The sequence below is a fragment of the Anopheles aquasalis genome, chromosome 3, assembly GCF_943734665.1.
Source record: "Anopheles aquasalis chromosome 3, idAnoAquaMG_Q_19, whole genome shotgun sequence".
NCBI lineage: Eukaryota > Metazoa > Arthropoda > Insecta > Diptera > Culicidae > Anopheles > Anopheles aquasalis.
Window position 1 is genome coordinate 8,937,501 of NC_064878.1, and position 27,768 is coordinate 8,965,268.

General features: G+C 49.0%; 1 protein-coding gene across 1 annotated transcript in view; it reads right to left on the reverse strand.

Annotated features, from left to right (window-relative positions):
* LOC126578251 (fat-like cadherin-related tumor suppressor homolog) overlaps window positions 1-27,768 on the reverse strand; it is a 197,866-nt gene that overhangs the window by 27,666 nt on the left and 142,432 nt on the right. Inside the window, 5 exon segments of the mRNA XM_050240621.1 lie at window positions 1-216; window positions 15,537-15,692; window positions 18,060-18,121; window positions 19,255-19,462; window positions 19,547-19,653. The exon segment at window positions 1-216 is cut by the window's left edge and continues 148 nt beyond it. Of these exon segments, the coding sequence (XP_050096578.1) occupies window positions 1-216; window positions 15,537-15,692; window positions 18,060-18,121; window positions 19,255-19,462; window positions 19,547-19,653 (749 nt within the window).

The following is a 27,768-nucleotide window of genomic DNA, read 5'->3' on the forward strand; positions in this document are numbered from 1 at the left end:
TGATACAACGACACGTGCCTGTTGCGAACGCTTCGGTTCACCGTGGTCCTCTGCACGTACCAACAGATCGTACTCCGTGTCCACGTCGAAAGTGCGCGCTGCATAGATTACACCGGTGTCCGGATCGATGCGGAACTTCTTCGCCTTACCACGGCCCGGTTTGATCGAGTACGAAACGCGCCCATTCTCACCGATGTCCTTATCCGTGGCCAGTACCTGTGATGTGACGTGTTAGAACATGTGTCAGATTAGTGGAGCGGGCTAGATAGAGCTTCTTGTCAAAAGCGGGACGACAACTAGAGAATAAAGTGTCGGAAAGGAAAACGGGAAATTCATAATTCATTCCAGTGCAAAGATACGGAAGTGGAACAGATTCTAGCAGGTACAACAAGGAAAGAGAACGTTCGCAACCCTCAGTCGCATCCCAAGAACACCTGACGCAAGTCACAGTTGTGCGCGCGACACAAGCTGCCGATTGATTATTTATCAACCGTACGGTAAGTTATTCCCGGGGTTTTCCGTCAAGAGTGCGGACTTCCTTTGAAGACGAACAGTGTCGTTACCAAGACGGGAGCCATCTGTCACTGGTTGCTGGTCCCCGTGCTGGAAAGCATTCCTTTCTTGGCACGCGCTCTAGTGCAATTTTGTGACTCAAATTGATACACAATTCCATCTTCCTTCGTGCTCCTTTCATCCCTTTTTTTTTGGGGGAAGTGGCCCTTGAGTGCGAGTGAGATCTTCGAGCAAAACAATTCAAGTGCTTTGATGGTGAACCGGTTCAGGGGCGCCCTTCACACAGTGCTCTCCGTGCAGAGTGCAGGGGAGCGCAGATCGGAAATACATTCTTTATTCAAATAACAAACATTTCAAAGTAACACAATTTCATCGTGAACGATGTGTGCTCGCCAGAGACACATTCCATAGTGTCCTCTTCTCCTTTAACGAGCATCAGGAGATGGAAACGTAGCCGTCTTCCATTGCAGCTCGCGAGCTCAATCGAGGCGCCGCGAATAAAGGGATATTGTTCCGGCGAAGATTTAACACCCATGCTCCCCCGCGAATATGTGATGGTGGTTCTGTGAATACGGATTTCCTTCACCAGGTCTAGCACACCAGGCGGCACCCTTACACAAATGGGTTTCCCAGCTACACAGAGCGCCCCATTCGTCATCATCGTCTGCCGGGGGTCTGCGCACGGTTCCATGGAATCGTGAAGTGAAGATGACACACGTCCCGTAACTGACTTTCCTCCTTCTCCTTCCCTTGCATTGTTTGCACCATTTTCCACCTCCACCCAGAGTAAAACAGAGTGCAAATGGCGACGAGACAGTTGATGGCACCAGCGTTGGAGCTGGAGCTACACCTCAGCCTTCCCACCGGTGGAGCCCTTTCTTATGGGTGGCCACCCCGTGCATTAACATACGCTTCCAGCTTGGCGTTGGTGTTTCGCGTTTTTCGCCTCGCCGGTCCGGGTGCTGGCGACATAAAATCATAAGTGACATCGTTCCCTCGCCGGCCATGGGCTGCATGTAGAAAGACACGAGTTCGTGGTTCCATTTCGCGTGTCCCATGTCTCTTGTGAACAGAACAACGACGACAAACGCATCACCACAACCATTCGTGCAGTGTTGTGTGTTTGGTCGGGAAGTTCTTTTCCCCTTTTTTTCGTTTTGTGCTTCTTCCTCCGGGAAAAAATCTCATCCCACCAAACGATCTATTAGGAGGTGGGAGAGTTCGTCGTTCGACGTTTGCAGACGCAGACGTTTCTGCATACGTAATAAGGGATGCTTTTCAAATATTGTTCTATTTATATGGTAAGCTTTTTATTTGCGACAATTGAATCCTTCATCCCGTCATGGCGTGTCCGCTCTTTCTCTTTCTCTCTCTTTCCCGGTCTCTCTTTCTCCAGCTTCATCTTGGAGTGCACGAGAGTGTCCTAGAGGACGACGACGCAGTTGCAGCTTTGTACCGAGCGCCCAGAAGGGAACGGTTATACCACCATTTCGTTTATGCCAATTTATGGCTGCCCATAAACATGTTGCTCAGTTCCTGTGTGCGCAAAAGGTTCATGGGTCTTGCAACTACTACGAAGGAACTCTGGTTTCGGTAGAAATGATCTTATGCACCAAGTTGAGTTGCACTTTTTGCACGTTCCGCTTTTGGTGGCATTAGTTTTGCATTGAAACGATCGCTTAGAACGAAGCTAGAGCTTAGAGAAACTCAGAAATTGAATGACCTCGCTTGGAAAGCCGTGATTCATTGGTAAACGAATTTAAAGTTGCGCCTCTTCCGTCTTGCTGTTGTCGCTTTACCTCCCGGTGGCAGCCTAATTCAGGAAGGGTTTTGTGGGGGTCTGGATTCAATCTCTTCATTCACTTCTCGTCCCAGGCCACCACTACTGGTGACACATAAGTAAACAGTCCTTTGCCAGCCTATCAAATGCCCATCATAATCCTATTTGCCGCACTAAAGCGCAAATTTAGGGACCACTGGAAGGCCCGTGCAGTAATCTTATGCGAACGCCGTGATCCGCCCCTCTTCGAGGCTTACAGTATAGTGAGAGGTCAAAAGTAAACAAGCACCGGACACCGACGTCAGCCCCGGATCCTGGATCACCCGGAAACTGGTGGGCTACTGATGGGATCCACGTCCTTCCGTGCAGAGGGGGAAGGGAAAATAAAAAATTAAATCTTTCCTTTGGATTGCCTTTTCTCTCCCTCTCTCTCTCTCTCTCTCTCTCTCTCGCGCCTTGTAGTTTTATAGGCTTTAACCGAGGGCACCATGCAAAAAAAACTGTCATTTTTCATACATAATTTATTGGTCCTTTTTGAGTCCAAATCCTCGCTTTGATTGACACTGATGAAGGTGCTGCGTGGTGCGTGGTCCGAGTGACCCACAAGAAAGTAGCAACCCCGGTTTCCGGGACCCGCAAGTTCGTTCTTTTGCTTCGCTTCAAACGTCAACAAACGGAGGGCAGGGCGGGGACCGAACACCACACAATAGAGATGAACAAATGCACGAAAAAGTTAAGTCCCGGTTGTGCGTTCACTCTTCGAAGATTGACTCCCCCTATATCACGGCAAGGGATGGATGAGATGTCCCTTTTTTCGGTGAATAAAAAATTGGATCTTTTTGTGTTTAAACCGTGGGCTGCTTCCTTAAAGTCCAAACCCCGAGTTAAGAACCTTTTTGGTGGAGGAAGATACGATATTTGATGAAGCTTAAGCTCATCCTCTGCTGAGAATGAATGGGGATTGAAAATTCATTTAAAGAGCTTAGGGACCCTGAATTGAATTGACTTCTAGTTGCAGCTTAACAACTTTCATCAGGGCAGTAGCTAGGGGATAGTCGCAATGAATGGACTGAGAACTATTTTGTTCCCACCTGAACTTATGCTGTAGCGATAAAAAACGGACTCATCAGGTGTCCTAGTGCCCAGTGAATGCACTATAAATCACCTTCATTAGGTAAACATTCTGCCAAGCTCTTTAAATGGAAATGGGCCCCTGAATACCCCGTACTGTACATTGCACCTGTCCAGAAGATGGGCATTAGTACGCGGAACGGCACTGGTCCCCTTTGGTACACCACCACCACCCTGGAGGAAGGCGCAATGCATCATGATGTGGCACGCTTGTTGAACGATGCTACTGCTCCGAATGGTAATGCAATCAGCGTCTCCGCCCCCGGTGAACCTGTCTGGTCTGTCGAATTTCGAAATTGTATCATCCCTCTCGAGAAAACGCCGAGCTTTTCTGCTTTCGCTGGTAAATTAAGCATCCACACGGAATGTAAAACAGTGGACGACCCACGCACCACGAGGCAAGGCACAAACCGAGGGGCGCAGGGAGTGGTCATTACGAATGCCACTGCACTGGATCCACTCGAATGGGGTGCCACTCCTCCTTCCAACTTCTGATGCTGCGCCACCAGAGCGCGCGCACACACGCTTGGCATCATAAACTGCACCCCACGGCCACTGTATCTCAGTATGTGTTGGTGTGCATGTCACTCTGAAAGGAGCACCTTAATTGAGCTGCAGCTGCATCAAGCGCTACCCCAAGCGAAACATGCGAGCAGTGAATCCGTGCGAGTGATGCAACAGCTTTGGCACGGGAGCAACGAGCACAAAGTAGCGAGACGGCGTGCATCTTGAGAGAGAGTGCCGCCAGAACTGCATTCATTACGCCAAGGGATGGTATGGTGCTCCGTATTTATGTATATGGTCAAAGAGGGAGTAATTAGTGGCTCTAATAGAGGCGAGGAGTTGATGTGTTGTTTCTGCTCAGTGTGTACGCGACGCGCCGGGCACGGTAAGTGGGCAGCCAGTTTGACTTTTCAATCTTAGCATGTTGGGATTCAGTTAATCTGTGAAAAGGCAACCAGTTGCACGGAAGTCAAACAAAATGCCCCTCAAATAGCCAATCATCTGACATCTACAAATGATGTAGCTTCGATCGCGATACGGAGCGCATAGTTTGGGGCAAAGGAAAGCCCACGTAATTCTATTGTGTTGCAATAATGTATCTGCAATGAAAGTAATGATTGAAAAATTGAATGAAGAAAAAAAATTTTCAATATTTCAACACAACAAACCCCTAAAAGTATGCAATTATACCGGCTACCTGGCGCCTCCATCATATGGTTTCGGCAACGGAGCTTCATAATTTCGTTATCCCGGTTCTGTGACTGGCTACCTCCAAATTATGTGGTGAAATGGTCCACAGACTGACTGATACTTTAAACTGCGGCCCGCAAGCTAGTATTACTTTGAAATCCCTATCATAAACCATCGAGCTGCATCGAACATATGATTCGCTGGTTATGGTGCATGATGAATAGTGTGTTGGTTGGTTAGAAGGATCAAATAGTAATCCAACCGCCCTCCATTCGGTCAGGTAATTTACCAACACTGTTTACATGGTCAACAACCAAAACTACCAAGAATAGAGAGGCCTTGGTCCAGTGAACTCGAATTATTGCGGCGTTTCAATAGGGACGGCCACTAGTACTGGCAGCTTAAGCTGGGCTCGTTGTTGTAACCATTCATTTCATTAGGTAAACAACAACCCCGGTGAGGTGGTGGATTATTGGCATCCACCTCCCGCGGCGGGGGCAGTGAGCAAGGTAAGCAAAACATCATTTCAAGCATTATGCGCTCGATGGCAGTGTTACCATGACGGCCATGATTTCAGAGACGAACAAAGGGACCCACCGAACGGGATGTATGGCTGGATGCCTTTTCATACCCCACCACGCCTTTCCCATCGGTAAATCTAAACATTGATCGACCGAGTATATTATAATGATGGCCTTTATGGTCAGTGGCATCGATTGAACGCAGCATGCTAGGTCGAACAACGGACATCGAACGAACGAACTACTAGATGCCGACGACGGTCGCGATGGTTGATCGATCAAAGCAACCGCTGCACACGCTACATCGCGGACAGGGAATTGGTGATGCTGTGGGGGGGGGGGGGGGGGGGGTTGATGACGTTGTACCCCAGGTCAAATCAGTCAACCGTAAATCTGTCAAAGAAATAAATGTCAACGAAGCAACAAACAACAATGCGGCAACAGCAGCAACAAGGACGACGAGCACGAGAGCACGAGAGCACGGTTCACTTGGTTTCCGTTCCGTCCTGTTACGTGTATGGTCACGGTGCATTTGTCGCGTGGCGTGGTGCACCATTCCACGGCCCCATTCGCCATCATCATCCGGCGCGCTTGTCATAAATGACAGCTGCAGCACCCCCAGAGTCGGGGCTCAGGTCAGGCAAGATTGAATATAAATGTTTAATCGATGCAGATTTGATTTCGCGTAACACGCGCGAAACGTTAATTGGATGTGATTAAAGGGTCAAGCGTTAAGGGCGGCCGCGATGAACTGTTGGGCCGGGGGGTAGGTTCAGGTTCAGGTTTTCGATGTTGTCCGAGAGATAGTGACGCAAGAGTAACGGTGGTATGGAGTGCTGCATCTCGCTTCAGTCGTCTAGCTCAGGGTTTTACGGGCATTTGACAGGTGACAGATGGAATCACAATGGCTGCTTGGATTGCCGTGTTGGATCCACACAAAAAATTGGCGCTAGTGACGCTGTCATATAGCTGATGCGATGGCAACTGGAATTGATTGGTCATCAATTTATTGCGGACCACGTTTCGGGCAAACCAGGCGCTATCTCGTCTCATAGATCTTTTTGGGATGCTCCACGTGCAAAGTGGAAGAATTCCGGTGAAATGGTTCCCTGACACTGACAGTTAGGCTCTCCAGGGGTACGCAATTATCTGTAATCTATTATCAGCAATGCATCGCGTGCTCGAATTTAGTTAACCAATGGTACGAATGCTGACCATAGGTCTGTGCTCTTTATGGATAGACTAGCGAGGAATTGCCCTGGAAGCCACAAAAGAATTTGACGAAAATTGAACAATCTCATCAGCAGAGCGTCAAGTTGGCAGGCTTCATCGGACCTTCCAGGAATCACTTCAACCACACGGATACACTTTTATGTACCGTTCGTAATACGAGGCCGATAAGCGATTCGATATCCTTCCACTAGAGGGGCGACACACAGGACTCTTGCTTAAATGGCGTCACCACAACCGCACCGCAATGAGATTCGGTCGGATATGGTTATACCGAGCGCTTTGGTCGCTCTTTCATCCCCTGGCCAAAGGTGTTTGCTACCAGCAGCAGCAGTAGCAGCAGCAGCACCAGGACAGGCTTCCAGTCCATCAAGGTCCTGAACGGAACGGAAAAACCTTCAAGTGCAGCCCTTGGAAAACCGAAAACCAATCAAGCAGTCGAGTGCAAAGCGCCCCTCTCCTCGTGGCCAATGTGAATGAGCCACCTGCATCATTCAGCACCAGTGGGCAGACCTAGCAAAATGGACACAATGCGCCGCAGAGTTCCTCGGAAGGGTGGAAAGCGATACACGGATATGTATTTCACGATGGCCGTTACCGGACCCTATATATTCTGCAGAATAGAGGAAAAAGGGGGAAAATTGTTGCAGAAGCAACTCTGACTGACGTGCCGTCTTTGCGGCGGAAGGACCTAGTGACCAACCTCCGGGACAGAAGACCGTACCGTCTCCGAAGACAGCGGAGCTGATAGCGATATAACATTTGCGGTTGATGATCGCTTTCCAAGTGAAGCCCTGGCCCCCATTCGGGGTTGTCTGATGCTAGACAGCCTTTTGAGGAGGAACGAAGCAAAAGAAAAGCGGTTAAAACCTCTCGGTCCACACCACATGCTGGGTTTCGGTAAACTATTTAGCAAGAAACGATGGCGGCGGGCCGGTACAACCGGCGGGTGAGGAAGAATTCAGATCTAAGGCGAAGAGCGGAAGTGCCGTTCGTTCTAGTTCCGAGCTCAGGGCACATCTTTTATGGGGGGCGGTTCACCAGAACATTCTTTTCAAAGGAACGATTTCATCGCCAATCGAGAAGGACCATCATTTCAAGCTGCTCCTCTCATCCGCTTCGATACAAGTCGTTGTCGTTTGTTGCCCATCTTATCACGTCCACCAACGGTTGTCCATAATGAGCTAGCGAACAAATTAGCAAGCGATGAAGCGAGCACGCCGGCGAACGAGGAGTTGATTGGAATCCGCCAGCGTCCTCCTCCACTAAACATGCAGCGCGTGTCCTGCAACAACGACTTTATGGTCTTGTTTTGCCTACCGATATCTCGCTCATATCCATCAGCGGAGCAAATTGGTGGGTTCCGCGACCCATTAATCCCCGCTACAGCTCCATCAAGTGTCACAAATCCTGCCGAATGCCGGTTGTAAATCATGGCTCATGTCTGTGTGCGTGCGTGTTTGTATGTGTGTGTGATGCTAATAGCTTGTTTGTTTATGAGACCGCCCAGATGTGACCGTCGTACGGTGGCCGCGGTCGCGTTTGATTGCCCCAGCCCATGTAAACCAATATTAAGCGGATTATAACGGGGCGCGCAGTCAATAGAACGAGACACCCACTGGCTGGCTGGCTGGACATCGTGTTTGTACCGGTGGATGGATGGATCGTTCGCGTGTTAACGCCTAAACATTGATTTCATAAAGCCGGCAATTGACAGTGAATGGTTGGTCGGTCTGAAGTGTCTGTAAAGGAATTGTCACTGACAGCAACTCGACAGAAACGGTGTTTCTGTGGTTTGAGTGTGAGCGAAGCAGGCTATGGGAGCAGATTTATGGTGCAGCAATCTAGAGTAACCACTTAAGAACTAACTCGGAAGCGGTGCTTTGTACGAATTATTAAGAAACTAGTCCCTCGAAGCAATAAAAAAGCAATAAAAGTTAGCAGAATACTCGTGAATGGAGGATAACACTAAAAAATCTAGAAAAGCAAACGAAAAAAGTGTTGAGATGATCTTGCATTTAGAAGCGAATAGAAAGAGTGCTAATAAAGCGAAAAAGTGTTCAACGTGATGGAAAAACTGCATAAAACAGTGACGATGATACACAAGAACGAACAACGAGAGAAAGAGGAATGAAAATGGTATTGAACATCATCAGCCTCGATGATGATCGTGATGCTGCAGCTGCATTCATCATCATCATTACCCGAAAGACGACCTGCAGATCGTCAAAGTTCCGCTCCGGAAACGTTTCCCACGCCGTCGCATCGTCCAGGCCGGCGTCCGGATCGGACAGCATCGGTTCGATCAGCTCCAGGTCCGGTGGTGGCGCTCCGTAACCGCTGCTAGCGTAATCGTTCTGCGCCCCTCCCCCAATCGTTTGTGTAAGTGTGTTGTGTGTCGCGATTTTTTGGGGGGGGTGGAGTGCAAATAATTGGCGGTTGCGGCCGAATTGGGAGTCGATTGCGATTTTTGCGAAGAAGCGCCCAACAGACACCACCACAGGTGAAATGAAAAAAGGAAATATAGATACAATTTAGGGATTTGCTTAGTTTTGAGTTTTTTTTTTCGCCCCATTTTCTGCCACACTGACAACGATCAGTAGCAAACAAGCACATTAACCATATGAATGAGAGGCTGCAAGCGATGGGCGATGGGCGATGGACGATGTGTCGTGATGGTCAAGCCATGTGTACAGACAAGCGGACATGAGACAGGATGAGAAATGCTATCAGCTTTGATTTAGAACGAATCCCACGCGCATGAAGAAAGCGCCCCATAGACGTTCATTTTATCCACCACACTCGAAATATGGAATAGTGAAGGGAGAAGAAAAGAAAAGCCTAAATCCATGGACGAAATTACATCAATTTGTTGGCCGAGATCCAAAAATCTGATGGATTAAATCAACGTCTATGGGGAAAATTACCACGATTAAACAATAAATATTGAACTGTGGGTGTGCGTGTTATGGATCTGCAATGAAGCGAAATGCAATGGTGTGCATGTTTGTGTTTGTGTGCTCCCGTGTGTTAGTTGTGAGAACCTTAAATGCGTTTACCAGGAACTAAGGCACGCCCCTTCAGTAAATGTCACATTTTGTATAATAAATTCTTCGGAAAACACTTCCACGAATCCAATCCAATCAACTCGGTAATCATAGGTATCTCGGACAAGCGGCCACTGAAGGGCCACGGTCAGGCTCACTAATATGCTATCAATGAGCTGATGATGGAGGACGAGTTCCCAGGTACCGCCCGGTGGTGTCCGCTTCAATTACGCTTCTCATCGTTTAGATCCAGATAGACGATCACTCGATGACAATGGTATTGCTGCTGGTGCCACCGTTAACGGTAAAGTGATACAAGTAGGTACTAGAGAAGAGCGCCGTACATGCCACGCCACACGCCATTACGTCGTTGCGTTTGATAATTAATTTCGTTTGGTCCTGGTCTCCCGACATGCTGGACCACCACACAAGGTACAAATAACACCGGCTACTGCCACCAGACCGGAACTAACCCGCAGGACACGTGTCATTACTCGCACTCACAGATCATAATCATCATCAAACGGCAAAAGGGCAGCGAAGGGGGGGCGCGCGACCAAGTGAGAAGAGCGACATGTGCGCTCGAGACTGGACCGTCGTCTGGACTGATCCTGGAACGTGGTATGTGTTATGCACGGTGACAGTATCATCATTGTAACCATGATTATCACTCCACCCCCATTGTCATCATCGTCGTCGACGCTGACTGCGTGATATGAGAAGCTCGTGACAGTCTCTTTGCATGCTTTCCTTTTTTGTAGGTCATCGATCGACGGCAGGAAAGATTGTTTTTGCTGAGCTCCGGTTTCCTTTCTGTAGCCTGGGGTGATAAGTTACTAGAAGTCACTCCAAATGCTGAAGAGTGAATGTGGCGAACAACCAAACTGTGCAGTGCAACTTCTAATAACTTGTCACTTTCAGTGCGCAAACAGTGTCCGCCCGGATCAACCCATACATTGTCACAACCGATTACCGATGACGATAGGATACTGGACTGGACTCTGCATGTCTTTCCGATGAAGCCAACCGGAAGGGATGAAATTTGCAAAACCTCTTTTTCCTTTCTTTTCTGTGTTTTTGTGTTGCTGTCTGGCTGAGTCGCTCGTCTCGACCGTAAGGGAAAGGGCGGAAGTTTCCCATTTTAGTCCTTTCTTCCAGTTCATCGAACCGTGGCTTGATGTCGCAGTCGCAGCGGAAAAGGGTTTTTGCATCGATATTGCGCCTGGCACAGACTGTGGGGTCTGTTGCATCCTGTCAAACTCTATCACATAGTAATCTCTGGTGTTCTGGTATGCAGCAGCAGCAGCATCACCAGTAACGCTAGCGCAGAGTCACAGCCATCGCGACTCTACTGGCCTCCTGACCAGTGGTCAGTGCTACCAATGAAACTGGAATTTCATCATCTTTTGACAGCATAGCACAAACCAGCGAAAACGCCCCGCGTGAGATTGCGTGGTTTCGCCGAAAATCGAAAAACAACTTTGTGACGGAACAGGGTGCATGTCGGGGTGGCCACGAGACCACCATATCCTGCACCGGGGGCCATTGGTTTGGTTCGACAATCCATCACACACAACGCGAGCGACAACAGCGACACCGTGCTCCGGAAGCACCCGGAAACCGGATGCCACTGAATGCAAATTTGGACAAACTAGCCACTGGTGTGCGCCAAAGGGTGGGCAAAATTAAGTCGGAAATTTATGCTACAATAACACGTAATTGATGTTTGAATAATGCAGCCCCTGCACTAGCCAGATAGCGCTTTAACGTGTGTGCGATCGCACGCACTACATCGCAGCCCCTTCGCTCTCTCTCTCTCCTCCTCTCTCTGGTTGCTGCTGCTGCTTCCTTTACACGCTGTCGGATGTGTGATCATGATGGTGCTACGGTCTGGTACGGTGTGAATGACTAGTGCCCTAGGCCGCACTCGAAATCACGGCTCGCTGGCACTGGTTTTGTGTGTTCAGTTCGTGCAGGCCTCGAGAGACGACGGTGGGAGAGGGAAACACGAGAGGAACACTGTATGTGAACCCGGGCGATACATTATTCAACCCCGCTCCCGCTCCTGGTCCCACCCATCCTTATCCGGGCCTACAATGTTGTTTCAATGTTTCATGCCTTTTTTTCCCTCTCTCTCGCGCGCTCCTTCTGTGCCTGATTTTTGCGTTTCAGCAAACGCCCGGCCCTGTTCCAAGGCACGAAAGCACGGGAAAAGCACGAGCTTGAAATGCTTTACCTGCTCCACGTGTAAGCATTTTGCATAATTTAGCAGCATTTTGTAATTAACGGCGGATCCCTCCTCACTCTTTGCTCCGGTGGCGCCTAGAAGGGGAAGAAGCTGGCACAGAGCAACGCTGGGAAGGCGCTGGGAAGCCCGCAGTAACGCATTATGCCCCGCTGGTGATTTATTTCTCGCTCTCGAAGTCATCTCTCTCTCTCTCCGCAAAAAAAGGAAAAGGTGACAAAGAAGTGTAAAGGATCGAGGCTCGAGAGGTGGCGTGACGCTAAAAATATCTGGCATTTTAAGATTTTCCACCCCAAAAATAGCTGCGGGAGCCATAAGCATGGTTATGCTGCCTCCTGGTAAGCACAATCTTCGTTGTGATATTTAATATCCTTCCCGGAGGAACCGGATCTTGACCGAATTACCTCGAGTGTGCTTTCTTTTGGCGTAAGAGTTTGGTAAGTGTAACGGATTGTTTGGCTTTAATTAGTGATCGAGCGAGAGCGAGTGAGAGCGTGTCTTCAATGGGGAAGGGGGGGGGTCCAGTAATTACTTCCGTTCTAGGCACGCACGCAAGCAATGTTGTTGTCCGTCCGTTGGTCCGTCCGACCGGAAAATGACTTCTCTTATCATCCTAACTACTATCGCTGTCCAGCGACTACTACTACCAATATCCGGTCGCATCAATCTTTCACCCTCCACTTCCACTTCTGCTTCTCTCTTCTCCACGCTATGCCACTCGAATCGAGTACACGAAGCTTTAGGCTGAGCGATGGAGGCGCCTGGAGAAAAATCAAGATCCGCTCCGAGGACGACGTCCACTACGCTGGTATGTGTGGTAGTGGCGGCAAGTCCGAGCGGTCCTCCTAATTGAAATTCAACTGCCGTACGGCCGGCAAACTCGAACCAAGCTCTCCACCGGCCGCCGGAGGAGCTTTATCATTCAATTAATCAAACCAAAGAGTTTCCTTCTCCCGTCCCATCAGTTGCTCCGTTGACCGTTCATCTTCTTCACACTCGCCATCGTGGTGCCGGCGAGAGGAAATGCGTACGGTAGTGGAGTGGAGGTGTCTTACGTTAAGATGGGAGTAGTCTCGTGGGAAAATTGTCACCACCGCCGCTAGCGAAGAGACAGCGTGTGATCTAATGGAATGTCTTGCGAGAGCGCACAAGTGGAACTACTACAACATCAATAACATCCGTCGGTAAATCATTCGGGCTTTTTCTTTGGCAGGGGGTGAGGCCTCAGGAACTGACGCCACAGACACACACCGAAAGAGAGAGAGAAAGAGAGAGTTCCTTCTTTGCATTTCATTGCCTACCTGGGGTCATCGCTTTCATCGCTCATTACTTAATGACCCGTGAACCAGGCTGGTGCACCGGTGGTCGGCCCAGGACGAACGGATGGAAGAAATTAATTACGAAAGAGAGAGAGAGGGAGGCTGCTGAGGCCGGATTGAATTATTCATCGTACGGAACATGACAGAATGACACATCCCCGGTAGCCCGATGCGCGTGGGTTTTTTCTGTATTTTGTTTTCTGTTTTAATATTCCGCCTGATGGCAGCGGATGGTGCTGGCGGATTTGGGCATATTTCAGGCATTTTAAAGACTGCCATAGACGCTCATGTTATGCATAGAGATATTCACAAAAATCGTGCTTGTATTAGCGTTATTGGCGCGGTTTTTTCTTACTGTAATTTTTGTTCGTTAACAAAGAGTTTGCAGCTAAGAGAAACAGAGATTCCTAGCAAATATTCTGTTTTATAAAAGTAACAATCGTTCATAAAAGTTGAAATAAAAAATGGCAAATTATTATCTTTCCTTCTAACATCTCAACGCTGCCTTCTGGTGGTGATCCAAGCAACCATCGCTTGTATTCCGTGTTTGCCTTGTTTCAGAAAATGTTCAACAAATGCCATCCCACTACCAGGCCCACTGCGTTGAAGTTGTTTACGCAAGTGCGGAGTGGATTGCCATTGCGATGAGATTGCATCAAGGCTGCAGCTCCAAGGAGGCTATACGGGACGGAATGTTACAGGGAATTGTGAGTCCCGGCATCATTTCCCGGTCAGAATTTCATTCTCCCAGTGCCAAAAGGCACCGAGAGCGCCCGGCCCACTGTTTCCTAGAAGGGGCTGTCCGAGTTTCCAAATATTTCCCTTGCCATCATCACAAAGCCGAAGCCACTTCACCGCGAACCGGTCATGCAGAAGACTGGTGGTGGAAAGGATTCAAAGTCCTTTGCTGTTGAATGTCGGTCCGATGTCACCCGCTCGCTCGCTCGACCTGACCACTTCCAAGCAGTGCCATTGGCCATCGGCTGGCCTCGGGACGTCCAATGTCCCGGATGTTATTATTGCCCGCTAAATGAGATTTTAATGAGAGTGGGACACGGGTGTGTCCAGCACCATTGGACCATTGAGCCAGTTGGATTTGACCTCGCGTACAATCAGGACCTAGCGCCGTTCGTCAGAAAGGACAAAAAGGATTCACGGTCTCATGGTGTGAGCTTCAGCGTAGCACGAGGTTTTACCATCAGAAAGCAAAGCAGCAAAAGGTGCAAATGTGCAGGTGTCGAGAACGCACAGCTGATGGCAAGTTGGCGCCCGAAAGTAGGCCCACCGTTTAATTCGACAGAACTCAAACCGACCACCGCACTCTCTTTTCGGATGGTTGCTGGCCACCTGCTGGCCAGCAACCGATCGCCAACGTTTCGCTGAAAATCGAAAACTCATCCTCCCCCCGGGGAAAGGCCTGCGAAGGACAATAGACCACCTGCTACTGCCACGAGCGCCATTTTCACGTGAGTGCGCGCGCTCTCTCTCTTCCTCTCCCTCTCTTTCTGCCTTAATAGCAAAACTTGGGAGGCTTGGGAACCCTCGAAAAAAGGGGATTAGCGCTTTATGAAACTAATCCTACCCGGAATGACGGTGGCTCGGTTCTGGTGACGCCCCTTAGGCCACTCCACTCGCCGCATAATTCCGTATTGCGAAAGTTATGCCGCGGCACCTTTTATCCACCTCGTTTTCTGTGTCTTTTTTTTCGGTAGCTGGGGTCCAGCCACAGTGTTTAGATAGTGGATTTCGGTGCGATGTGCGCGCCTACGTGCTCACGCTTTTGTGGTGAAATTTCGACTTAATTTATGCACGCTATCGGTTGTGTCATCGTGCGCGTGAAAAGTACCGTAAAATCCTCAAAATGTTGTCCACCGAAAAGAGTTTAATCACTCGTGTGCGGTGGTCCGCGCGTGTGACGCTCCAGGAGGGACGTTAAATGCAAAATCCTTGATCACGGCTCAGCCGGTGCTGGAGCACCCGGTGGCAACAGCTGGCACCACTGGCTGGCTGCCCATACACGGGCCAGGGGTGCGTTGCCGATGCGGAGAGATTTTGAAAAATATAAATCTAGAATAAATTACTGGGTGAACGAGCTGAACCGGTGACAAACATGATTAATGTGTGTCCCCGTGACATCCGGATGGATCCCGGGAAGAGGCAGTGAGAAATGTGACATTCGAGCAAACGAAAGATGTAGGTCATGCTGATGTGATTGCCGCGAATGTGTTGGTTAATGAATTGTGTTTCAATGAGCGAGAGAGAGAGAGAGAATGGTAAGAAGGAAACGATAAGGACTCATATGAATCATGAAAGGGATGCTATCGAATTCCCACCCCTATTAACGAAGTAGACAGAGAGAGAGAGAGAGAGCAAGATTATAAAGAGAAGAGACTCTCGCTCTCTCTCGCATGCACCACAAACAGGTCGTGATTGTCGTGCTGAGGAAGAACAGGATACAACAAACATATCGACCGACAGAACAGCAACAATAACAACAACAACAACGATAACAGAATGGCAACATCACGTGCCGTCGAGTATCACACCATGACTTACCTGGAACAGTGGTTGATCGATACGCGCGTTGGCCGGTATCTGGACCTTGTACATTTTCTGCTCGAAATCGGGCGAATGGTCGTTAACGTCCTCGACCTGCACGACGACGCGCGTCGTCGACGAGAGCTGCGGCTCACCGTTGTCCATCACCAGGACCTGCGTAATTAAAATGGCATCACTACGTTAGTACTATACGGTCCGGTACTGATTGCGGTGGTTCATTCATTGGGACGGAACGGGGAACGAAAGGTTGCTTTCGACTACAACGAGCCCCGGGGAACGTTCCCCGGAGAACTCCGTGGTTGGTAAATTATTATTTTTTTTGCTTCGAATGATTAATGAGTAGCCGGGCGGAGCAGAGTTTGGGTTTCTTGTGCGAACAATTTTCCTGGTATTGGCGTGTGATGAGATTCGAACAAGCACAAGATTCGAAAGCCTAACCGCATGAGTTTCAGCAGCAGTTTGAGGTTGAAAAGTTTTAACGATGGACGGGTTGTGTGCGTATCATTTTAGTTTGCACCAGGACTGCATTCAATTATGCATTGGAATGCAGATAATACTTCTATCATCGCGGAGGTTTTTACGTTAACCAATACTATTGTTAAATTTATACTTCAATCTTATAAATCTTCGATCAAAAGTGACAAAATCAATCTCCTTCCATTAATGCTCCATCTTCATTTCCTTACCAGAGAGCAGCTCCTTCCTTCTGCCACTGGAAACTCAACGCGAACAGCTGAGTTGACAGTGCTGAAGTTCAAGGCGGGAGGCGTGGAATGCACCACGAAGGAGACTATCTGCTATCTCGGCGTCGTGCTGCAGGGAAATCTGCAGTGGCAGCCGCACGTGAAGTACGCCACGGAAAAGGCGTCCCGGACCTCGGGAGCACTTCGGTTCCTGATGCCCAGACATGGGGGTCCGTCATCCACGACGCGTCTGCTGCTGACAAATGCGGCCACCTCAGCATTGCGTTACGCGGCTCCGGTCTGGGCGCGTGCAGTGAGGCAAAAGGGTAATCCCGGTATGCTGAACGCAGCCCAACGGCTGATGGCCATTGCTGCGACAAGCGCTTTCCGCACCGTGGCACACTGGAACATAGTGCTGGTCGCGAGAATGACGCCAGTTTGTTTGCTGCTGCTGGAAGATCAGCGCGTGCACCTGCACATGCAGCGTGCACCAACAGCGGTTCAGATCGTCCGGAGACGTGAGCGTCTTGCGACTCTCGAACAATGGCAGTCCCAATGGGACGCTGCAGCCGTTGGGGTGAGAGCCAGTCGCTACGCCAAATGGACGCACCGGGTAATCCCTGATGTCGCAGCGTGGGTTGGACGAGCACACGGACAGGTGGACTTCTTCATGACCCAGGTACTCACCGGACATGGATTTTTCCGCGAGTACCTGGAAGTCATGAAGATTGCGGGGTCCTCGGACTGCACCCACTGCCCAGGGGTAGTGGAGTCCGTGGAGCACGTAATGTTCGTGTGCCCAAGATTCGCGGACATCAGGGCGGAGCTAACCCACGGAGGGGAACGTCCTGTCACTCCGGATACGCTGGAGGCAGAGCTCCTTAGTAGCCGCGAGCGGTGGGCGGAGGTCAGCCGTGCGTGCCGGCAAATCATGGGAAAGCTGCAGCGGAAATGGAACCTTGACCGCGCAGAGGCTCGTGAGGCGGCGGCGGCAGCTGAGGCAGCGACGGGAACACCTGCTGCGGGAGCTGCGGGAACTCGACAAGCGAGGAACATCAGGGGCCGAGACACTCGCGCTGATGATTGAGACAATTCTAGTTATGGTGCGGAAGCCCGGGCAAATTACAACATGCCTGGGCACGCCCATAAGAGACCTTCATGATGTGCTACCACCGTATGAAGTCGGCTAATTAAGCCTTTCTCCCCTTCCCAGCAGTAGCCCAAGAAGGCGCCAGCCGGGAAGGACCAGGGGAAGAGAAACGAGGTGGTTTTAGTGAGGTATGGCCCATATGGTAGCTTCTTGGGCAAGTCCACACACTGTTCTCCAAGGTCAGGGGCTTTCGTGGACTGGTTTGCGGCAGTCGCACCCCGCTGTACCCTTGGAGTTCGTCTTAACGATTTCCACCTTGAACAAAAAAAAAAAAAAAAAAAAAAAGCTGAGTTGACAGTGCGCCAGCAAGCTAATTAATCTTTCCGCCGTTGAGCGTTGGTTGGAATGAATTTAATTTTAATTTAGCCATCAAACGCGATTAATGAATTCCAATGAAGCGAAGCGGGGCGCTCGATTCGGCGAATCGGCTGACATGCCAATGGTGATGAAGACACAAACGTTTGAGGATTCGAAGAAGCTGTTCTAGCACGGGGATAATCTTGGAACCCGTACTTTGCAATCAGTTGCGCGGTAGAGACTTTATGGGAATTTACGCGAGTTTTACCCTCCGGTAGAATGGCAGCCGATGAGAAAAAACAGTACGAAGAACTGTTCCTCATTGCTAGTGGAGTGAAGTGAGAAAGAGAGGGCGATTCGGTTGAAAGCGAGTGATTTAGAGAGCCTTACCTCGAGTATGTGCTCCGGTTGCGTTTCACGATCCAGCTTCCGGGTGGTTGTTGTTATCAGTCCTGCGAACGAAAGGGAATTCGAAATGGAAAACGGTCCTTTGGTACACGATATTTGCATCAATGAATGGGAGCGAGGCGGCACTCGACGACGATGGAGAGTTTTGCTTCGAAATGAAAATTGCACACAAGAACCGATCGACAACGTTGAGAAATATGCCGGTCGGTGGTCGGTGGTGGTGCATCTTTCATCACTCATTTCGTTCGAACGAACCTGCGTTACATCTGCCAACCAGCCAGCCAGCCAGCCAGCCAGCTAGGCTACACAACCGGTCCACCGGTTACCGCTATTCTAAAAGGGAACATAAATAATTCATCATTCCCGTTGCCGTAGCCGGGGCAAGAAAAGCGATGGCTCGGGAAATCTCATTTCCATTCCTATTTGTAATGCAATACCCTTTTTCCGAAGAATCAGACAAGAGTAGTGGCGATGGGTTGGCTTGCACCTGCGTCGATTGTGAGACTTCTTCTCAACCTGCTGCAGGTTGCTCTAAATCGAAATCATCCCATAAGCTAAAGGCAGCTGCCTGGGCCCTTTTTTCTGTTCTACGCTTTACCAATCGGTGTGTGCCTGTCCAGGTGCACAAACCGGCCGTCCATCCAGTAAGGTAGTGGCCTAAGCCTCAAATAGAGAAGAAACGGCGTTCATTCATAGTGAGGCATGTAACGATCAATCGACCGTAACTGGGCTGGACCTCTGCATGAACATCTCTACGTCCACATCGCTGGCCACAGCATTCCACCGAAAGCAGCTCTTTCCAGCTGAGTTGGTCAGAAACGATTCCAGTTTTCTTGTTAACCTTTGTGGAAAACCGGCACTTGACGTAGAGTCGATGCAAGCAACGTTTCGAAAGAAATGGAAATGGATCTTGTCTGTCGAGCAGATGCCTCGACCATTCCTGTTCTCAGACTACATCTTAGATTAACAACAAAAGCAAGTACTTAAATGAATTGTGATGCAAAATTAGATTCAAAAAAAGAAATCCAATCTGCATTAACAAACGTCTAAGGGCCAACAAACAAACTGTCGACGGGTAATTAAATACCGAGCACCATTAATCTTTCCCATAAACTCCGCAGAACCACGTCGCTGAAGCACTCCTGCTGAGCGCCCGTTCCTGAAAGTAAACACTTACCGCTGGTACTGTTGATGACAAAGTGTTCCACCGGATTACCGGACGTAATGCGATAAGAGATCTGCTGCAACGGATCGATATCCCTATCCTCGGCCACCAGCTGCAGCACTTCCGTGCCGGGCAGGCTTCCTTCCTTCACCGAGAGATAGTACACGGCTTGCTCCGTCAGTGGCACGTTATCGTTTTCGTTCTGCACCTCGATGTACACCTGGGGTGGCGCGATGGCGGAATGGAAAGACGGAGTGGTTAGAGTTTTGCTTGGCCATCGATTGGGCATTGTGTCGACACTTACCTGCACACAGGAGTGCAACGGTACGCTGGCCTGATCCTGGGCACAGACCGTTAACCAGTAGCTCGCCTTCGTCTCCAGGTCCAGTGTGGCCATCGTTCGTATGATTCCTGTGCCAGAGAGGAGCAAAAAAGAAACGAAGCGAAAAAAGGGAGTGTTATTATCAGGGAAATGGATCAAATCGTTGGATCGATTATGGAGCTAAGAGTGAGCCCCCCGGGGGGGTTGGTGTAATAGTGGTTTCGGATTCCACTGTAATTGGTCAGTGGTTTCCGAACTATCAGCCCACCCGAACGATGCTAATGGCTTCTGGAAAAAGGGAATCGGAATTTAATCGGAGAAAGTTTTTGAATGAATTTGGAAGGTTCGAAAGTGGTTTTATATTTGTATGAATTCTTTAGAACAGTGGCCTCAAACTCATATTAGAGAAAAAATAATGATGGAGCACTGTTGTCGAAGCACGATGATGGAGGCGCCAGGTAGCCTACTTGCATACTTCCGGGAGTTTGTAATAGAAATTGAAATAGCGAAAAAAACCCAAGAATCTCAAACTCCATTATGCGATTTGATCAATATTATTGAAAGGTTCACCATAATAAAAGACCTGCCCAAAAAAATTATCCTAAAACAAATAAAGTACTTCAGTTTCCCTGTATAACACATCTGCGATAGCAACGTCCAGTTCGCAGGTCGTCTCTAATTGAATCCCGCGTGCGTGTTCCGCGTGAATGTGAAAGCATTTAACACTTTAATAAATCTTTACCGTTACCCTGTCCTCAAAATGTAATGAGCCATTTAAAAATGCATTAAGCTGGTCTGCCGCGGGGGACGCAAACAATTTGTGGCCCAAAACCTATGTTGTCTCTCCATCGAAAAAAAAATTGTAACAATGGGGGCTATGGTACTCGCGCAGAACAGCTCTTCTAAGATATCTTTTTTTTCCTACGTAGTGCCAGTTAAACGCAGCAATTGCGTTGTGCGAAGGCGAATAAAATTACCATCATCACTTGCAGCAGCAACCGGAGCACCATTAAGCGGAGGCCACAAATTTCCACGCCAAGAAATGATGATCTACGGCCATCAACTACACCGTGACGTACGCCCCTCCTTCCTTCTGAGTCCGTCCTTTTGACTGTCCTCAGGGCTTTAAGTTGTGGAGAAAATTTTGCGTTTTTCTTTCCAACAGTTTTTTTTTCTTTTCTTCTAACGACATTAGCGATGATGCTGTGCGCGTTCTTGTGGCGAGCGCTCGCCGGTGGCGGCTGGTCAGTCGCCCAGTTGTTGTTGTTGAAGGGAAAAGGTACAGGGAAAAAGCGAAGGGGGCCGGACTGCTTGTTGGTGCAGTAAAAAGCTGCTCATTAAATCTCATCCACGTGGACGGTGTGGCGCTGCGCGGATGGGGGCCGTGACCGCGTGAGTGAAATTCATCTTTTGTCATCATTTGCCCGAACGTTTTGTGACCGGGGCCCTACTTTGTAGAAGCCACACAAGAGGTGACTTGGAGGAGAGTTTTCTTTTGTGCTTTTCTCACCTCCCACCTTGCCTCAATTCTTCTTCCTGGCACCTGTTCGGAATGTTGGTGGTGCCAAAAAGGTTGTCACTAAGTAGAGCTTCCTCGAGAAGGGAACCGGAGTCTGGACAATACGTCCTGGCCAACAAAAACCTCGACCAGACTAGCATAATCTTTCTGTTTTCCCTTCTTTCCCCTCAGGTCCCTTGGAGACGATGGTACCATCACTTCGATCCCCGGTCAGAAGATGAATGTCATCTCGTTCGCTGACGGCGACAACGAACGGAACATCATGGAGGTCATGGCGAAGGTTTCGCAAATGGTATTTGTCACGGAAAGGAGAATGGGGGCAAGATTAGCGTGATTACAATGAGCGACCAGCACAAACACTTACACGCGCACACGCACGTTGATTCTCGTAAGTCTGCTGACAATTCTTCGAAAGAAAACAAGAAGGTCTCCGCCTCCGCCGGTCGCAAACGATAATGATAATACCCAAGGCGCACTCGCGCTGACACGTTGACATTTCAGGACGAACGTCAACGATGGAACAGGAGCCCGCCGGTCGGTAGGCCGGTTGCCAGACTGGCCGATGAAATAAAAATAAAACGCCCAAGTTAAGGTGGTGCCAGGACAGAAGCCAGAGGACAGACTTTCGTTTTCGGTTCGCAAGATAAGACGCAACTGTGTATCCGGTGTCCTGCTTCTCCTTCTACTGCAACGCTCTGACAGATGATGAGTTCAGACGACGGATACAGTCGCGTCATGCTCTCTTTCTCGTGTGGCCTGTCTGTCAACGACCATCCGGTTCGGAATCACACGTGTGTCCACATTGTCTCTCTTTCTCCCCTTCTAGAGAGCCCAAGAGGGAGAGAATGGAATGAGAAGTTATTGAAGCCCACCTTACGATGGATGACGGTGCAAGCAGTTCACAATCTTCACACAGCGGCCAGTGTGCTCGTCATAGAGTAGGAGCAGCAGCAACCGCAGCCACTTTAAAACCAACCAACCAACTCCCACCTCCGAAAGAAGCACAAAAAACATGGCGACATCAATGGATGGAAATAAATTTGCCGCATAATTGTTTAACTTTCCAACTTGGGTCAACTTTGGCGAGAGGTTCGATTTCGTTTTCGATAAAACTTTGACGTTATGTAAATCGATATCGCCGTGCACGAATTATTTTCAGAACCAAAAAAAAAAAGAAAAAGAAAAGAGAAGTGATTCCAGCGACGATGCTGAAGCGTTCGCTATGAGTTTACCCTTGAGAGGACCCCACGGGGTACACAATTGAAAGCGCTCGTCAGAGGACAAAGTTGCGCATTACATTCGCGCGAACATGTCACCGAACAGGTGCGCGTGTAGCGGATCCCATTTCACGTCACTTGAAGCGCTCCCTCAAAAGTGGCAAACATTTTGAATTCTCGGGAGCTCGGGCTCAGAATTTTCGACGGAATCTACGGTATCCTGGCAGTGTAAGATGATAGATCGTCAGCAAAAGTATCTTAATTGAGGTGAGATGAGAGTTCTCTGAGCAAAAAAGGGGAGCTCGTTCTGAAGGGAAGACACTGTCGGGGTCTGTTCCAATCTCTGGCAGCACCGACAGAAGATTGTCTTAATTAAGACACAGCAGCAGCAGCAGCATCAGCAACTTAAGTACCATCGAAACGGGAGCACAAATGAAATCAATTAAAAAGTGTAACAGATCGATCGGGAATTCACCGGCGTACCACCATTTCCCTTTCGAATACCGTCAGCCACTCAATCTCGGATCTCTTTCGCACCTCATTAAATCCTCGAGATCGCACGCGAGCAGGAGCTTATTCCATCGAGGTGTTTAGAGTGTATTTTATGGTCTCACCGGCACCATGCGAGTTTCAATCGTTCCAATCGAGACACAAATGTTGATGAGCAGCGAGCGAACGAACGAACGAATGAGAGCATCCAGTTCTGGAACGGCCGACTCTGAAATCGAGCCGTCGTATTGCGTTATTTTTCACGAGCGCCGCGTGAAAATTGGCCATTATTTCCCGCTTTTTCCTGCTTTTCCACCGGCCTCTCTCGCTCCGTGGAATTGAAGACGAAGGTCGCCGGGATTGCCTTGGGTGAAATCGATAATACTGTGCGGCGCAACGAATCGTCGTACTGTGGTACCGCGAGAATGATGGAGAACAGAGAGCGTGCAGGGGAGGGCATTTTCCACGATGGAAACCCCTCCTTTTCTAGCGCGGGAAAGGGCGGTTGGGAATTGTGGTGGACGCGACGCGGTCCCTAAATAAATTAGCCGTATTCTATCTTCATCAAACCGGGCGTCAAAGGCTCGGCGTGGTCTTTGCTTTCTTTTGCAGACGCAGCCCAAAGGAAAGATGGCGAACGTTGGTCCCCGGTGTAGACGCAGAGGAGCGAAGGAACTCAATTGTTCGCGGCATATCGCTCGCTCGCTCGCTCGCTACGAAACAGACGATCACGGTACACATTATGAGGTGATAAATCCAGCTTCACGCGCCCGCTGATGGTTTAATGGAATGGAAGTGGTTCTGCCCCAAGGGAGGAGGCCCTAGGGTTGGCCTAAGGCCAGGCACACATACACCAAGCACACCAGCACCGGGATCGACAATAAAATGTGTTAATTATCGCTAGCTGATGCTGCGGCGGATAGCGGAAGCGGATGTTGCAACACCACGGTTCAAAAGAGTGCGCGCAAAACTCCCGAGAGGCCATAAACAAGCCGACGAAACGGAATCTCGAGCTCGGGGCGGTCTGGATTGAAACTTCCAAATCAAACTCCATTCCGCGTACGCAGTGTAATTCCTCTTGCGAGAGGGCGCTCTGGTGTCGGATTACGTATTAATGTACGGATTAATGTTACGGAGACGTATTAATGTGCACGGCTACGATCAAAGAGATTTAAATAAAGTTGCAATCGTGGTCGTGGTGTTTCGAAATAAAATTTCGCTAGTCGCCAAATAAGAGCCAACGAAAGTTTCTTTACTTTCTTTACTAAGCATTTTTCATTGCTATCTTTTAAGAATGCCGCCATGTACAAAATGTGATGTGCGTCTCCTTCAAACACACTCAAACAATGAAAAGGAGGGGAAACGCTCTGCTTTGTGAAAAACAATAAATTGCAAACACACGCCCGGAAACGTGAAACGCATCCTTAACGCATTCGCGACGACCCACGCTTCATGTGCTCGAAGCTTTTATGGCGAGCAGACTGTGCAGCCGGTGCGCCAGTACAAGCGCCGGTACATTCCCCAGCAACAGACCACAAATGCACCCTCGTTCCGGTGGTATCGGAACGGAAATGAGGCGCGCGGTGTAGTGTACATGACCACGCGATCATCTGGGGCGTCTGGTAGAGTCGCGCGACATTTAGCAACATCTTGCAGCTTGCTATCGTTACCATTTTTCAAAACACACATCGCACACATCAACAAAAGATGAGGAAGAGTAAAAAGGGGTAAAAAGGGACCCCCGCTTGTGCACATTTCCGGAAGTACGAGGTCCTATTGCGTACGGGATCCTATTCACCTCTTGCTGGTCGTGCGGCGAGACAGCATAAGAAAACACGCGGGACATTTAATGTGCGCGGGCGCGCGTGTAACGTTCGTCGCATGTGCTCTGTGTGTGCGCCGCTGATAATGGAGAAGAATGAGCTGCACGGGACACAAACACACATACATCGTGGCAACAATGAACGTCCTGTGTGACGAGCGGTAGCCACTTTTATGTGCAAGAGAAAGGCAGAAACAACAGAACAAAAAGTTCTGTGAAGCAAGCAATGGAACGGAGTAAAAGAGAGACGCACGGGCACACAAATAAAGAGGGAATTATAAACAACTAAGAACGGAAGAGAGAAGGGCAGGCGTGTGGAGCCAGCGCAGACGAGGTTGTGAACTAAAACGCAAAAAACTAAAGAGCAAAGAGGAAGCAACGGGTCAAGATGGATCCGGCCGGCAAGCGCGCGGTTTCTTGATAACAAATGACACTTTCCGGAATGTGTTGCTGCCGCATCCTTGCGCTTCTGTTGGGGCTGCTAGGGCAAAGCAGTGAGTGGAAGACAGAAGCAGGGGGGCTACATTTCTTTATCCCTTTCGTTTATGTTTTACTCTGGTGCGACCGACGGTACGGTACGTGACTGAAAGTTTGCTTCTTTCGTGCAAACATAGAAAGGACGGTTTGATGATTTCCGTGAATGCTGTCTTTGTGTGTACGTGTGTATGTAGCAAATACATAACATCCGGAGTCAAACGGTAGATGAATGGTAGTTCCCCCCCCCCCCCCCCCCCCCCCTTTTGCGTTCTGTATCTGTGAAGATGAAGATGTTGCCGGTACCCAGTTGGAGCACACGAGAATGATAAGAAATAGAGCAAGGCACCGGAACTGGTTCGAAATTCTTGATAGTTGATAACTGAATTTGTTGAGGTAGAACATTTTTTTGTATCGATCGAGAAAGCAGTAGAAGACATGTACGTAGAGAAAGTTCTCTTTAAGTCGAACTCTTTAAGTCGAAAGTTCTTCCAGCAAAGTATGACATTTTACAAGTTGGAAGTGTTTGATCTAGTAGCTCAATTATAGCAAGCTGCTTTAAGAGGTACTTAGATACATATTTGTTTAGTGACATGTATTTTTCATAGTTTTGTAAGATTGCTGATCTTTTCAAGAGTATTGTGTAAATTTTTTGAATCAATCAAAAATAAACTCACAAGATTATTGATTTTAGAAAAAAATTGATTTTTGGTTTCTTAGGTGAAATCGTAAAAAGCATCACTTTTCCAACTTCAAAAATCTGCCACAAATCGAAAAATAGGATATTCAACTAAAACTCAAGCAGTGAATAAACTTACAATCTATGAAAAGATCATTGATTTGCATTTTTTTCTGATGACCCATCATGCAGCTACGATGGGCATCGTTATTGGTCCGAATCAAAAGACTTGCCCGCTTAAGCGACGAACCCGGTTTGATCATCCATTATTGAGTGATAACTTTTTACCTTAAAAATGCTACCAAAACATGAAAAATTGTCAAACTTGTAACAATATTTTGAAAGCTAAGCGTCATTAAATGACTTCAGCTCAAGCAAAATAACACATCACCGATTTTGAATGTATAATTTCCTTTTAATCTACCAACTTTCACATTTGATAGAGCTTCATTGAATTGAATACTCCCATACGCGTATAATAGCAGAGCTATCCAAACCATAAATGCCAGCATTAGAATGGAATGATTTTATCAAAACACGGGATTACAGGTGATTATGGAAAGCGATGCTTGCAATCGATCCGATTATAGCTCGCGTGCCGGCGAAGTTGCAAACACGTAATCTACGGCATAGTCGGTGCCACCGAATACACTCCCACCCTGCACCCAGTCACCCTGTTGGTCGCTTGTCACCCCCGTAACCCAAATTCTCTGTTCTGCAATCTAAATTAACTTAATCATCTCAATCGACCTAACTAAACGCTACGATGGCCCTCGTACTGGTGTTCATCCGTCCGGGATGCGGATCGATGCGGTCTCTTCGGTGAGATTGGAGCGCGTGCATCCATGCAACCGTCGACTTACGACGACGTCGCCACATTACCCATGAATAGCTTCACCATTCAGCCAGGCTGGCTGGCTGGAGACAAAAGACAAGACAAGACCAGCGCCAGGATGTTTACAGTGCCACAATGCCATGCTGCCGTGGTTGGCGGAAGTGAATACCCCTCCCCTCCCTCCCCCCCTCTCGCCAGAGCCCCCTAACAAAATTTATTATCGTCCAGCGCACGTCCGGCCCAAGGTTCCCAGGAAGTCCGTCGTCCGGTGACCGTCGTTGGGCTAATCGAGAAGCTGCGATGGTCGCAGGCGCTGCAGGAACCAAATCGTTGAAATGCAAACAACACTCTCCATTGCTTCTGGCTGGTTTCGGGGGCAAAGGAGGATTAGGTGGAGTGGATGTGCCGAGGAATGCGATAAATTTAATTAAAATTTTGTCTTCTCACAATCTGCCAGGATCCCGGATACCTGCTAGTGTCCGTAAGCCAAAGCCTCGGCCATCGCCTCGGTATTAGAAATTGCTACCTGGACAACCGTCGTACCGTCGTCGTTGTTGCACCTTATCTTGCACCTGACGACCGGCATGACCGAGTGGCTGGTAAGGACCTTCGGTATTCACACACCGCACCGCACAAGGAACAGCACGAGTCGATTGACCTAAGGCTCGCACATCCGTTGGCGTTTGGAGTAAGTATTCCCGAAGGTGCAACCTTAGGGGCTAATCGAAGGTCTAAGGCCAAGGTTGTTGGGCCGCTGTTCAGCTTGCAGCTTGCAGGATGCTTCTCCGGATTTCTGGCGAACCTTCCGATGAGATTGGCTTGGCCACCGTTTGCCATTGGTGGTGACAAACAAAGCGGCATCGACAGGGACACAGCCGATTGTTTTCCTCGAACGGATTTGCGCGACCATTGCCGTTTGCCAAAGCAGAGAGCAAACACATCCACAGCACATCTCCCCTTTCACGGTGTATTCCTGGCAGGAACACATGCAGAGGCTGTGAAATTAGATGCAATTCGTTGCGTGATTTCTATTGATTTGAGGTTATGGCCGCTGCCGCAACGTTCTTATCCTACGCTACCACGGGGCAAGTATTCCTAGAAATCTGACTGACTGCGTCCAGTATCTCCTGGACCTGGGAGCTTATCTTTCACAGGTCAACCGTGACACC